The 14,696-nt window shown below is 36.0% G+C and overlaps 1 protein-coding gene across 1 annotated transcript in view; it reads left to right on the forward strand.

Moving 5' to 3' along the window:
- The window catches only part of TNKS (tankyrase), a gene marked incomplete at its 5' end in the record, with an annotated part of 143,366 nt that overhangs the window by 114,778 nt on the left and 13,892 nt on the right, over positions 1-14,696 (forward strand). The window contains 7 exons of the mRNA XM_081081292.1: positions 233-378; positions 2,519-2,684; positions 4,106-4,325; positions 4,607-4,716; positions 9,956-10,144; positions 12,090-12,327; positions 12,925-13,007. Coding sequence (XP_080937418.1) covers positions 233-378; positions 2,519-2,684; positions 4,106-4,325; positions 4,607-4,716; positions 9,956-10,144; positions 12,090-12,327; positions 12,925-13,007 — 1,152 coding nt within the window. The remainder of the gene's footprint in view (positions 1-232; positions 379-2,518; positions 2,685-4,105; positions 4,326-4,606; positions 4,717-9,955; positions 10,145-12,089; positions 12,328-12,924; positions 13,008-14,696) is intronic.

Raw genomic sequence — 14,696 nt, forward strand, 5'->3', positions numbered from 1 at the left:
GGTTTTTCCTTTTTATTAGGATTTTGTGAGAGTCAATTGCTCTGTAAATAGTAAGAATATTTTTAGACATAGTACTGATTTTTAAACATCAGTTGTATTATCTAATCTTTGGAAATAAATATTAGAAAATTACAAGTTATCCAGATACCTGTAGTATTTTGGAGCCTTTTAAAGGCTGTGACTAAATATTAATGTTCCTCTTACGTTTGTCTGTGTGTATGTGCCATAAAAGCAACTTTGCAGCCCTCAAAATGTGAATTGCCGAGATTTAGAGGGCCGGCATTCTACACCCTTACACTTTGCGGCAGGCTATAATCGTGTGTCTGTTGTGGAGTACCTTCTACACCACGGTGCCGACGTCCATGCCAAAGACAAAGGGTATGTGTTAGAATCCAACTGTTTGGGATTCATTCTTTTGAGACTTAAAAAAAGTATTTTAATATTTTTTAGGTCTTTGATTGTTTTTCCTATTTAAAAAAAGTAATGCAAGTGTTTTAAAGTTTAAAGTATAAACTAAAACATAGAAATGTATAGTATAGAAAGTGAAAATTCACCTCTTAGAGATGAATTACAACATTAAAATTTTGTTGTAATCCTCCCAATTTTTTAAATGCATGTACTAGTGTGTATGCTGCTGTGGGGGTTGTGGTTGTTTCTAACATAAATAATGTCATTCCAGACAATTTGCTTTGCAATTTCCTTTTTTCATCTAGTAGTATATCTTGAATATCTTTCCATATCAGTATTTAATAGTTTATCTCATCCTTTTAATGCCTATATATAGTATGAATGTGTTTATATAGTTTGTAATTTATTGTTTAACCCTTGTTTTGCCATAAAAAATGTATAATCTCTTCCAAAAAGAAGCCATCCATCCCAAAGTCATCAGTATTAAAATAGAAACATTTTATTTTTTTAATAATTCACATCTATATTTTTATATTAGTTTGCTAAATTATTTCTGTTTATCTAGACAGAGTTGTGTTATTTTTTTAAATATATTTTTATTGATTTCAGAGAGGAAGGGAGAGGGAGAGAGAGAAAGATAGAAACGTCAATGATGAGAATCATTGATCGGCTGCCTCTTGCATGCTCCCTACTGGGGATTGATCCCGCAACCCCGGGCATGTGTCCTTGACCGGAATAGACTCTGGAATGTTTCAGTCCCCAGGCTGACACTGTGTCCACTGAGCCAAACCAACTAGGGTTAGACAGAGTTTTTAAAGCAACCATGAAAGCTATTTAGAAATGCAAGAGGAAGTTTTAATTGAAATGAACTTCTTCTGAGTTAATTTCACGTCATCTCAAAATATAAGTAAGCACATTTCTATGCAATACTATAGAATTAAACCATACAACTTAAACTTCAATTAACTGTTATGGGACACATCAGACGTAAGTATTCAGTAATAGTACCACTAGCTCTTTCAAAGTATTACAGTGTACGGAGAGCAACATTTGTTAATATTGCCCATTTTAGCACTTAGAATTTTGATCTCAAAACATTAAAAAGAAAAAAAAAGCATGATCTGTAAATAAAAAGACACTTGTACCTAGTTTGTTCCATGTCTTAAGTGCAACTTAAACTTACCCTTTTGATGCACCCTTTTTTATGGGAACATTTTTGGTCCCTTTAGACTATCAGCTGCCTTCTCAGCAGAACTTAGAGTCATCTCAGAATAGTTTGCTCATAATAAGGTGGCTAGATTTTCTCATCTGACTGGAGTTTATGGTTCACACCATTATTTTCTTTAACAAATACTTAAGTTTGTCACTTAGATTTTGAGTTTTCATTGCTTGGCACCTAAATATTTAAACTGTTACACAGAAAAAATAAAAATAAAAACCAAAACCTAAAGGTAGAATTTGCCTAAATAAATAACCTAAATTGCATTGTACATTTTATAAGATTGCAGTGTTATCGTTAGGAAAACCCAAATGGAAGAAAATTTGAGAGAGGATAAACCAAATTATTAAGTAGTTTTTCCTAAAATCACTTTGTAGTGTTGCTTTATATTGCCAGGGGATGAAACCTAAATGAAAAGTGTTGTGATGGAGGCCCTGACCAGTTAGCTCAGTTGGTTAGAGCATCATCCCAATACACCAAGGTTGCCAGTTCCATCCCCACTCAGGGCACATACATTGATTCTCTCTTTCTCTAACTCAATAAAATAAAAAGAAAGTATTGTGATGCAACCTTTTTCTGTGTGTGTGTGCGTGTGTGTGTGTGCGTGCGTGTGTGTATTTCAAGGATATATGTATTTTAAGGATAAGGATTACTTAATTTATATCCTTCACTAAGAAACTATGGAAAGTCCTTATATTGAAAGGGAAATTTTAAAAATTGTTAAGCCTCACTTGGAAATGGATGACTATATCTTCAAGACCAGAGGAGAATTTTCTAAGTGAGTCTGTAGTATGGTCAATGCCATAGAAGAATTTCATTATTATTTTCATAATTATCATTTTAACTCAAAAGATTTGTCATATGTCTTAAAAATAATTTTTTTCTATTTAGTGGCCTGGTGCCCCTTCATAATGCTTGTTCATATGGACACTATGAGGTAGCTGAGCTTTTAGTAAGGCATGGGGCTTCTGTCAATGTGGCGGACTTATGGAAATTTACCCCTCTCCATGAAGCAGCAGCTAAAGGAAAATATGAAATCTGCAAGCTCCTTTTAAAAGTACGTAATTTTAAAAATTATAAAGTAATTATATTTATTTTTGGTTAGTATATAAAATTACATCAAAGTAAATTCTGTTATGTACAATAAGTGCTATAGAGCCGCTTCCACTTTCCTTTTTAGGAGGATGTTTAAGTGTGGTATCATGATACTTACATAGCTTTGAGTAGTGTCTGAAGTGCCTTCTGAACTGATTTGATTAAGTTCAGATAATTACAGCTCATCAAGGTAGGTTTTGGAAAGAGTTGAATTAGTTTGCATTGCTTATCTAATACTTATAGTATTGATATCAGAAAACATTTGTACAAAGAAAAACAAGTTTTTTTTATCAAGTTTGATTTTTTTTACTGGCTATTTTATTGTTAAACTCCTCATTATTAAACGTTATTTAATATATCTTATAAAAACTTTATTTTAATATCAGATTTTAATTAAAATTTAAGGTAATCTCTAAACAAAGTTATTTATATAAATTTTTGGTATATACATGAAATAGTAGAAATTAATAGTTATGTGAAACTAAATAATTTTGTGTTCTTTTTAAAGGATGTGAAAAATGACCAGACATGTAGTTTGTTCTCTCTCCCTCTCTCTTTCCCTCTCTCTCTCCCTCTCTCTCTCTTTTTAACTAGAGAAAAACTTGTCCTGGGTTACATATAAATAAAATTCTTCTTCCACCATTCTTATGGCATCAAATATATTATCATGAGTATTGAGAATAACACTGTATTTGATGCACATTTCTATTATCACTGGTTAGTAAGTCACTGAATTAATTCATTGTCTAGCTTGTATCTTTCAAATTTCTCCAGTGGGCCAATAGCAGACTGTCATAATAAAGATTCTTGACTTTTATTTACTTTATTTCATAGTATATATGATTAAACTCTTAAAAGCAAATTAATTGTTAATATATTTATACCTGATTTCATGATAGATGTTAAGACTTATAATAAAAATATTTTAAAATCACCAAATTTTCTTCTGCATTTAGAATTAAGTACTTTTTCTACCTGTGTGTGCTCCTCTTTTTACTTCTTTTTCATGCTATTCATTGAATATCTTTGTGTAATTGAAATCTGATCAAAATTTTACATCCAGACTATTCTTAAAAGGAAACGGTGTTTCTAAAGACAGCTTGGAGTTTGTGAAAGTATATTGGATAAAAAGTAAAAGATACTTAGTATCTTCGCCATTTCACCATCCTTAGACTTAGGGCTTTGGTTTAGTAGTAGTTAGAAAGTTGATCCAGTATACTGCTAAGTAGGGAATTTGAAAAATAAAACAGGATACTTCCTCTGTTGTTCAAAATGCATGAAGAATAGATAACTTTCCTTGGATGAGTGAAGGTGAAGTTAAATAAACTAACTTAAAGAAAGATACTACAGAAAATACAAACCCCATTTGTTTTTTCTTTGTAGCATGGAGCAGATCCAACTAAAAAGAACAGAGATGGAAATACACCTTTAGATTTGGTTAAAGAAGGAGACACGGATATTCAGGACTTACTGAGAGGAGATGCTGCCTTGTTGGATGCTGCCAAGAAGGGCTGCCTGGCAAGAGTGCAAAAACTCTGCACCCCAGAGAATATCAACTGCAGAGACACCCAGGGTAGAAACTCAACCCCTCTGCACCTGGCAGGTCAGCATCATGAGCATGCCTAAGCCTCACTGTCCCTCCTCTGGTACCTACTACAGCTTATTGGGAGATGAATGCTGAGCATAAAGAGTACTACTTAGTAAATGCTTTTGATTGACAAAATTTTATATAATTTCTTACTGTAAAGTCTCTTAATTATGTGATAATAGTATTAGCTTTTAAAGCAAAAAGTACTACAACTTTAACATTTTTTCGATCCTTATTATTTATATACAATTTTTTCCCCTTTAAACTGACATGTTTGCCTTTTTTTACTTTAATAGCCGGCTACAATAACCTGGAAGTAGCAGAATATCTTCTAGAGCATGGAGCAGATGTTAATGCCCAAGACAAAGGTGGCTTAATTCCTCTTCATAATGCAGCATCCTATGGGGTGAGCATGCTAAAGCTCAAGTCTAGAAAACTTTACTGACATTTACTGTTTTATTAAATGTATACTATGTATGAAATAGATAATTTAGCACAATTATAATTTTCTATTCAGAGTGTTTCTAACCTTCCCAATTAAGCTCAACTCTCTTTTTGGCCAAGGACCACACCTTTTTATAGTACAGCTAGAAGCCCGATGCACGAAATTTGTGCAAGAGCCTTGGCCCTGGCCCCTGCCTGCCGCTGCCACGACTGGGGACCTCTGCCACCTCTGCTGTGGCCCCTGCCCGCTGCGGCTTTGTCCAGAAGGAAGGATGTCCAGAAGGACATTCAGTCTAATTAGCATATTATGCTTTTATTATTATAAAAAAATCATAAATATATAATGGCAGCTCAGTTAATACTTATTGATACAGATAATACTCTACTGCAAGTAGATTTTAGAAATTATAAAAGCCAGGAATCCTTTGTAGACATGGAAATTGTGGTTGCTTATGTTTATCATCCACATTTTTAAAATAACCAAGTAAATTGTTGAGCTATTGGTATATATAGTTTCATAGAATTTGAATTGACTAGCTAAAACCACACCGTGAAAGTCCAGCCATGCTCTCAAAACACTGTAACTAACCATCAGCCAAAAGAGGAAGAGGAATGTATTGGCTGCCTTGGTGCCATATGTTGGAACTGACTGCCTGGAGTCACCATGGGCCACTTCAGGCCCAGTGAATCACACAGGGAGAGCTTGAACGCTGCTGTGCTTGTCTGCTCATCCACTTAGTCCCAATTGGGCTATAAAACTCACAGATGCCAGATTGTGCGTACCAGGGATCTCACAGTTGGAATCACTACTGATGAGGACAGTTTCCAGGTTTACCAACGCCTGACAAACTATAAATAAAAACTAGTCACTGTGATTTTCATATTCTCCTACTCTCTTCTTCCGTGCCCTTCAGAATGAGAATATCCTGACTCCCTCAGGCCCCCTGCAAAAACCAAGCATGTTTTTCTTCTACTTCCCACCTACGTTAAATTAGGGCCCTTTTTACATTGTATTTGTCATTTAAAACATTTGAAAGCTGGATTCTGAAACCATATTAAATGGACTGTTTCTCTGGAAACATTCTAAGGGTTCAGTTCCTTTTCTAGGCCTGCCAGTACTTAGTATCTTCACCATTTCACTTTTCAGGACTTTGCTCTTATCTGTGGTATAGAACTGACCTGTAGCTTATTTATAGCATGTGTCAGCCTTAAATTTCAGTTTCTATTTTTGCCTCAGTGGTGTAGATATTTTAAAAACTTAATAATTGTGTTTGTAGTGTACGTAGGTAGTAATATACTCCTTTTTATTTATCACTCTTTCAGTCAGACTTTTGTCAGCAAGTTTTAAAAGCCTGTAACTGGTTTCCCCAAGCATAAACTATAAATTTAAAGAAAGTTTAATAATACACACCATATATGTAATACACTTTATATACATACACATAATTTTCCTTGGACTACCTAATTTTGGAAGCCTGTGAAAATTAGTCTACCAAATTGTATTATTCTTTCAGTACCCATGGGAGTAGAGTAAAATTAATATCAGAAACAATTTAAGTTGTAACTTTACTGTGAAGAAGCTTGAAATTATCCCATGCTTTTGGTTAACTAAACAAAATAACTAAGATGTATCCTCCTAATAAGGGAAATAAATGACTAGGTTTTGTTTTGTTTTAAGTGATTTTGACATAGTACTATAGATGGTGCCTATTTTTATCTTCATGTTAAGATTAGCTTTATAATGATGATATCATTCAAAATCCCAAAAATATCACAAAACATCCTATTCTCAGTAATCCTCCCCTGATTATGGTTTTTTTTTTTTTTTTTTTTTTTGGTCTTTATATCGTCAAAGTAAATATGAAATCTTTATTAGAAATCTATACAAATCTGATTTGTATTTTCTAATAAGTTTTCTTCTCTTTGTATTCTCAAATTACCTTTCTTAAAATGAGTAAGTATTTATATTATGTTAAAAAAACAAACTGTAATGATACCTTAGGGGAAAAAAAAAAACTGACTTTTCTTTTTGAAATAGGTACCTTTAAGAGAGCCAAAATTGTCTTAAGGAAAATAGGAAAAAACATGCCCTAAATCCCATCTTGGGATTTTTGTCTTCCCTTTCACTGTCTCTTCCCATTCTCATGAAATTCAGTTCAGATAACTCAATATATTGAAGTTGAGCAATAGCGTGAGCTAGAAATTTATTCTCAAAAGATAATGTTCTTCTGAGTTAATTATCAAAAGTAATCAAGTTAGCCTGGCTGGTGTGGCTCAGCAGTTGAGCGTCAACCCAGGAAACAAGAGATTACCAGTTCAATTCCCAGTCAGGGCACATGCCCAGGTTGCGGGCTCAGGCCCCAGTGGGGCATGTGCAGGAAACAGTCATTTGATGATGTTTCTCTCTCATCATTGTTTCTCTCTCTCTATCCCTCTTCCTTCCCCTCTCTCTAAAAATCAATAAAAACAGATACATTTTTTAAAGTAATCAAGTTATTCCAGGAAATATATCCATAAAGGACACCAATGTGCTGCTGGGGTCCAATCCCAGCGGGTCCAGGGGTCCCCAAAGGTGTGGACGGAGTCGGCGAAGAAGGAATGACATGGAGACAGCGTTCAGTTGATCAGCAGCCTAGCCAGGATCTCTAGCCAGGATCTCCAGCCAAGTGCTGGTCTGGATCTCCAGCGAAGTTCTGGTTAGGATCTCCAGCCAGGTTCTGTGTCCATATTCTCTTGCTAGGTTCTCCAGCCAGGTTCTGTAGCCATGTTCCCTCGCTAGGTTCTCCAGCCAGGTTCAGTCACCAGGTTCTAGTCAGGTTCTCTTGCCAATTTCTGTAGTCAGGTTCAGTCCAGGATCTTTTGCCATGTTCTCTCGCTAGGTTCTGTCTCTAGGTTCTGAGGCCAGTTTCTGTCCATCTTCTAAGTTCTGTCTTCTAAGTTCTGTGTTCTAAGTTCTGTCTCTCGCTGTCTTGTTACATCTGTATTTATACCAGTTGATTTAATCCTATCAATCTCTATTACAAAGGTTAGGGCGTTTCTCATCTCCATTCCAGGGAGTAAAGATTATGTAGCTTAAGGATGATTGTTCGTAGTTAAAGTGATTAATTACCCGCCTGGCACTTAGTTGAGGGGTTTTATTCCCTCCCTAACTTCAGGGGAAAATCCCTACCTGGGGAAACAACCTTTCTCAGAGACCTTGGTTAAAACACATAGTGCCAAGAAGGTGAGCAAACATATTAAGAACAGTATGCCATATATGCCAGGTCCCTTGAAACAGCAAGCATGGACCGGCTCCCGGCAATGTGCCACTTGCACAAAGATTATAGAATACTGGTGTTGAAAAGGGTTTCAGAAGTACTTTAGTGGTAACCAAACTAGCATCCTTAAATGTGTAGATAAGAATAAAGTTAATTTTTTATTATTTTCAAAAGACTAATCATTGCATCAGTATCATCTTTGCATAACCCATTGTCTTAAGCTTGTTTTATAAGGACTTTCTAAAGAAGCTGAAATCTTTGGTATTATTTGAGAGAACCTACTCTCCTGAAACTTTCTTCTACATTGTTTTTCATAGTCCTGCCTCTTTTTAGTTCTGCTGTTATTATTGCCCCTTTTGTCTTCCACTCTCCTTTCCCAAAATATTGTTGTTCTTAAGGCTTTATCCCCCTTGTGATTATCTTTCTGTTTCCTTTTCTTAATGAGCTCATTTATCAAGTAGCTATAGCTTTCAACTCAGTATTCCAGTTTGTCATTCCCCTGGAGTTCCTACCTCTAGTGCCAAGCACTTAGTAGGTGTTCAATAAATATTTGGTTGATGGGTGAGTGGGTAATTGAATGAATAACTGATGCCTTCTTATCTGTGCTTCAACCTTTTGTGTCTGACCATTTACAGAACATCATGGCTTTGATATTTTATCCCAAAAACTGTATACCCCAAGTGAACCTTACTGTTCTTATAGTTTCACTAGAGGCCTGATGCACGAAATTCGTGCAAGGGGCTCGGCCCTCGCAGCCGCGGCAGCTTGCCTCAGCCCTCACAGCCGCAGCTTTGTCCCGAAGGTCATCTGGAAGGACTCCCAGAAGATTGTTGTGCTGTCTGGTCTAATTAGCATATTCCACTTGTATTATTATAGACTAGAAGCCTGTTGCATGAAGAGATTCGTGCAATAGGCCTTCCCTTGCTTTGGCTGCCGGCACCAGTTTCCTCCGGGACCCAGGCCTTCGCTCTGGCTGGGCTCCGGCCAGGGCCCCCCCCCCCCCCCCCCCCAGCCGTGAGGCCTGGCGGCTCTGCTTGGCCCTGGGGCTGTGAGGCCTCGAAGCCCCGCTGATCCCGGGGGCATGAGGCCTCGCGGCTCCGCTGATTCCCGGGCCGTGAGGCCTTACTGCTCAGCCGGCTTCGGGGCCGTTTGGCTTCGCTCCACCGCTTGGAGCCTACATATGCAAATTAACTGCCATCTTTGTTGGTGGTTAATTTGCACATCGCCCTGATTAGCCAATGGGAAGCGTAGCAAAGGTACGGTCAATTACCCTTTTTGTGTTTTATTAGATAGGATTCCTACTTAAACTTTTCCTACAAAGGACTTTTCTTCTTTCCTTCCTCTGTAGTTAATTTGTCTTTCTAAAAGCCAATATTTTTTCCCCTTCAAAATATCTCAGATTTAGCTCTTCTTTTTCCTTCTCCAACCAGCACAGTCCACAGTTCAGGATCTCATCATCTCATGCCCAGGTTATTAGTAATGTGTCTGCTGCTAATAACCTCACCCCCCAAGTCATTTTGGACGTGACAGACTAGTTTTTGTAAAATACGGTTTTGTTGTGTTATGTTACTTTCCCAAAGGCTAAGAAGCTTTGAGATGACTATTTTAATAAATAAACCAGATTATACTAGTAATGGGTCAGAAGAGAAATGTTTGTTTTTAAGATAGGCCTGAATATGTTAGAAGGCTAAATAAAAATGTTAAATTTTCCCATGAAGAATTAGGATTACAGGACAAAATAATAATTTTGGAACTGATATCCTGGAGGAGGCAAGGAAGGATGTAGTCCAGAATACAGGGGAGGCGGGTAGGGTAAATACTCCTTTTATAGAATAAACTTCTTCATAGAGATCTAGAGGGAATGAAATGTGAAATAAAGGAAGTGTCTGTGATGGAGCTTTACCAGGTAATCTTTCTTAACTCATCACATTTTCTTTTCTTCAGCATGTTGACATAGCAGCATTATTGATAAAATACAACACATGTGTAAATGCAACAGATAAGTGGGCTTTTACTCCTCTTCATGAAGCAGCCCAAAAAGGAAGGACCCAGTTATGTGCCCTCCTCCTAGCACATGGAGCAGATCCAACTATGAAGAACCAAGAAGGTCAGACACCTTTAGATTTGGCAACAGTAAGTCCTCATTTCAAAATCCTCACACTTGCTTTTTATACTTTCAGAGATGATATTACATTGCAGGGCCTACCAGGGCCTTTAGTATTAAAATGCATTTTTCACTTAGAATAAGAACAGACTTCCTTCTGAAATTTTTTTAATTTGCTTTTTTAATATACTTTAAAACTCTGTTAAGAAAAACTAAGTAGTATAAGCTAATGTAATTCTTTTTTCCATGTTTAACTTGGAGGGAAAAGATAAATCATAGAAAAATACGTAGAGTGTATTCTCAAAGAACTATACTCACAAAATATCTTATCCCTTCTACATTAGGTGTATTACTCTAGAGCAGTGGTTCTCAACCTTCTGGCCCTTTAAATACAGTTCCTCATGTTGTGACCCAACCATAAAATTATTTTCATTGCTACTTCATAACTGTAATGTTGCTACTGTTATGAATCGTAATGTAAATATCTGATATGCAGGAAGGTCTTAGGCAACCCCTGTGAAAGGATCATTTGACTGCCAAAGGGGTCGCGACCCACAGGCTGAGAACCGCTGCTCTAGAGCAACTGTTGTTCATGATAATTTACCTGAGGCTTTGGGATAGTTAGAAAAAATTTACTTCTGGGCAGTATATTACTCTTATGAAGATGGAAAAATAAACTGATATACTGTAGAAATATTTTCAAAACTAAGAATTTAGTTTTTGTGGTTAAATATTATTTAACTACAAAGTTAAAACACGCATTATCTTCCTGAACTTTCTGAAAATCAGTGAGTTAATAATGGTCACCTTAACTAACCATATTTTTAAGCCAGAAATACATTTCCAAGACACATTCTGTTTCAGGTATCTATTGCTAAGTAACAAATGATTTCCAAAACACTTAGTAGCTTAACCAAAATTGAGTGAGTGGCTTAATACAGTGATTCTGTGGGTTGACTGGGTTCGGCGATGTAGTTCTGCTGTCTGTGCACTTACCTTACTTGGACCTCAGCTGAAGCTGCAGTGTCCAGGATGGCCTTTCATCCTACAGGGCCTCTCTGCATGGTATGCATCACTCAGAAGTGTACCCCAAACTTCTTTACAGCATGGAGGATAGCTTCTAAGGAAGGAAAAGTAGAAGCTGTCAGTCCTTTTAAATCCTGGCTCAAAAGCCTCAGACCATCACTTCCTCTGCATTCTATTGGTCACAACAACTGATGGGCAAGCCAGATTCTAGAGAAGGGAAACAGACATGCATACAGAGGGATGGATGGATGTCTGGCTGTCTTTGGAAGCTGTCTCGCACATCCTCTGACACCAGTTATGGCTAACAAACTATGAAGTTCATGAGTAGCTAGCCAAATTAAAGTACTGTTCCTCTAAAAGTTCAGCAGATTTTAATTGTACATTAAATCATGTGCACTAAATAGCTGAACAGAAACTATTGTAGTTGCTTAAATATAAACAAAATACAGTAAATAAATATGGAAACTACTTCTAAAGCAAAGATTAAAAATTAACACTCTGAAATGTGCTTTTTAAAATGAAAGATGAAATATTTTTAACTCTTCACATATTTATTAACTTGCATATCCTTTAAATACACGTGTAATCTGAACAATTATGTGTACACTTTTCACTTAATGTTAAAAGTGTTTTCAGGAGTCAACATAGTTCACATTCGTAGATTTTTTTCTCGTAGTTAACTCTTTTTTTGTAGTCTGGCCAGGACACTTACTCTACTCTCAGCATATTTCAAGTATAGGTATAATAGTGTTCTTAACTGTAGCCTTCAAACTGTACATTCAGTGCTCAAAAAATGAAATACTTTTTTAATTAATAGTTTCTCCAGTTCTACCTACTGAAACTACTATAGTCTCCAGAGCTGTGGATAAGGGAAGGGAAGAGGAAGAAATGACGAAAAGCTTACCACTTTAAAATGTGGTATTTTTGTGTTTTTTGTATCACTTTTAGGCTGACGATATCAGAGCTTTGCTGATAGATGCCATGCCCCCAGAGGCCTTACCTACCTGTTTTAAACCTCAGGCCACTGTAGTGAGTGCCTCTCTCATCTCACCAGCATCCACCCCCTCCTGCCTGTCCGCTGCCAGCAGCATAGATAACCTCACTGTCCCTTTAGCGGAATTGGCAGTAGGAGGGGCGTCCAACACGGGGGATGGTGCAGCGGGCACAGAAAGGAAGGAAGGAGAAGGTGAGTATGCCCTGGGAATACTTATTTGGTTCTTGTCTTTTGTTTGTTTTAATTAACAGATTCCCTTTTTTTCTATTGGTAATCATTGAACACCTCACTTACAGATATCTTAACTCTCTGTAGGTTTTCATATATACAGCAGCTTATGAGAAATATGTCTTCATAGAATAAATGTCTTGGCATCTACATTGTCCTTACTTGTGTATATCTCAGTACATCAATTTCCAACCATTGGAAATTGGGTCTTATTACTGAAATATATCAGGAAAAACAGATTATTTAAGGAATGAAAACTAAAATGGTAGCTGAATAAATTTGGAATTTTATACCTACAGTTGAATATTACACTAAAAGCATTATGTTATGCACTATAATATTAAAATTAATATAAATACTACTGACTTGATAAAGATAACTGCTTTTACTTCTCAACCAAATTCAGAAAAAACTTGAAGTATCTGAATGAAACTTAGGATTATTTTATGCTATGTAAAGTCATCTGCACAGCCACAGGTGTCTGAGAGACATGGCTTTAAAAAATACTGGAACTTCCTTTAGATTGATAAACTTTTTTCTGAAACTTTGTGTCTGTTTTAGTTACGGGTCTTGACATGAATATCAGCCAATTTCTAAAAAGCCTTGGTCTTGAACACCTTCGGGACATCTTTGAAACAGAACAGGTAAGCTCTCTTGAGTCATTTAATATTGAGTTATTTTTCACTTTTTTCTCCTTCTTCTTCTAAACTGCTATTTTTATACCCACAACAAATTTCTAAAGAAGCCAGGAGAAATCCAGTATTTTATATCTCTCCCCCAAATAGTCTAACAGATAATGGGAGTCTTTCATTGTTATTTGTCACATCTATATAAGCAGTCTGGTTTAATATGTTTGATTACATGTCAGAGCTTAGGCTATGAAACTGCCTCAAAAGAATTTTTTAAAAATCATTATTTTCTTTCCAAAAATTGTTGGCACTTATTCATCTCATTATTGATGGGTTATTTTGAGGAATAAATGAGGTAATTATTTTATGATTGGAGCTATATAATGGACAAATACTGTAATTTGCTGACCTGGTTTCTGCTTCCAGATATGTACTATACGTATTAATTCAGAAAAGCTTAAGCATTGTATGAGTTAAAGCTACCACATAGATATTAAGTCCTGTTTTTACATCAATCCTTATTTGAACTGAAGTTTAGAATATTTAGAAGGAAAACAGTGGGATGTTAATAATGAAAACCTTGTGCATGGTTCCAAATTATATTAAAATCCCATCTAAACATATAAAGGTTCCTACTATATAATGAACTATTTGTCTCAAAGATGTATATTTCAGAACTGTTGCTTTTTAAAGGCTGCTGAAAACTTCCTTTGGGTGATTGGAAGTGAATTGCCCATTTTGTGCAGTGGAGCAATTATTTCTTAAATGGCCATTTAGGAGCAATATAGCAAATTATTTCCAAAGACTGAGTGATGAATGCTTGTTGTACTGAGAAGATCAGACTCATTATATAATATTTCATTCTAACAATAAAAATCAGAAGAGCTCCAGGCCTAATTTATCAGTCTTTTAAATATTATATACAAGTGTAAAGGTAGAGAAGCTATGGATAGATAAAAAGTATCTCATTTGAGTTCAAAAAGGGGTATCTGTAAAAAGATTTCTCAGTTTTCCAAGGAAAGAAAAAATCAAAGGCTAATCTTGTGAAGTAGTATTTGGATGGTCACAGAACCAGTTTCTTCTGAGCTGGAAAATTGCATGTTCAGCCCTCAAGAAATGTGGTCAGCCATGATTTCACCCTGTGCATTCAGAGCACTGCCAATCAGTGGCGGTGGAGTCAGTCACAGTTACTCTTAGCCAACCAAAGAATTAGATAATTTTGAATCATCTGCATTTATAAGGATGAATAACCAAAAATTAACCATAACTATTTTGTACAAATATAGAATGTATGTTAGGCTTCAGGAATTGTTAAATCTGAGAATTTATAAGAGAACTTAAAATCCATCAACTCTCATCTTCAAATTGGAATTCTTTACATAGCTTCTATATAAAATGGTCTATAAGGTAACTACATTATTTATGATATAAATTTCACTACTTTGTAAGGCAGTCTTTTTTTTGTGTGCTTGAATATTTCTTAGCTCTGGGAATTCCTCCTTACTTTTATATAAGTCCTCACTACCTAATACACTTACTCCTTTTTGCCACATTCTGTTTCATTGTGCTAAACACCTTTCCATTTCCTCACCATTCACAGTGGCTACCTGCTGGATACTAGTGTCTGGTATTTCCCCATTTTCAGGCCTACGTTTGTTCCCTCTTGTATCTTGAAGCAAGCAAAAGGTGCTGGTTTTTAAAAAT

Source organism: Myotis nattereri (assembly GCF_964212035.1).
Source record: "Myotis nattereri genome assembly, chromosome: 2".
Classification (NCBI taxonomy): Eukaryota; Metazoa; Chordata; class Mammalia; order Chiroptera; family Vespertilionidae; genus Myotis; species Myotis nattereri.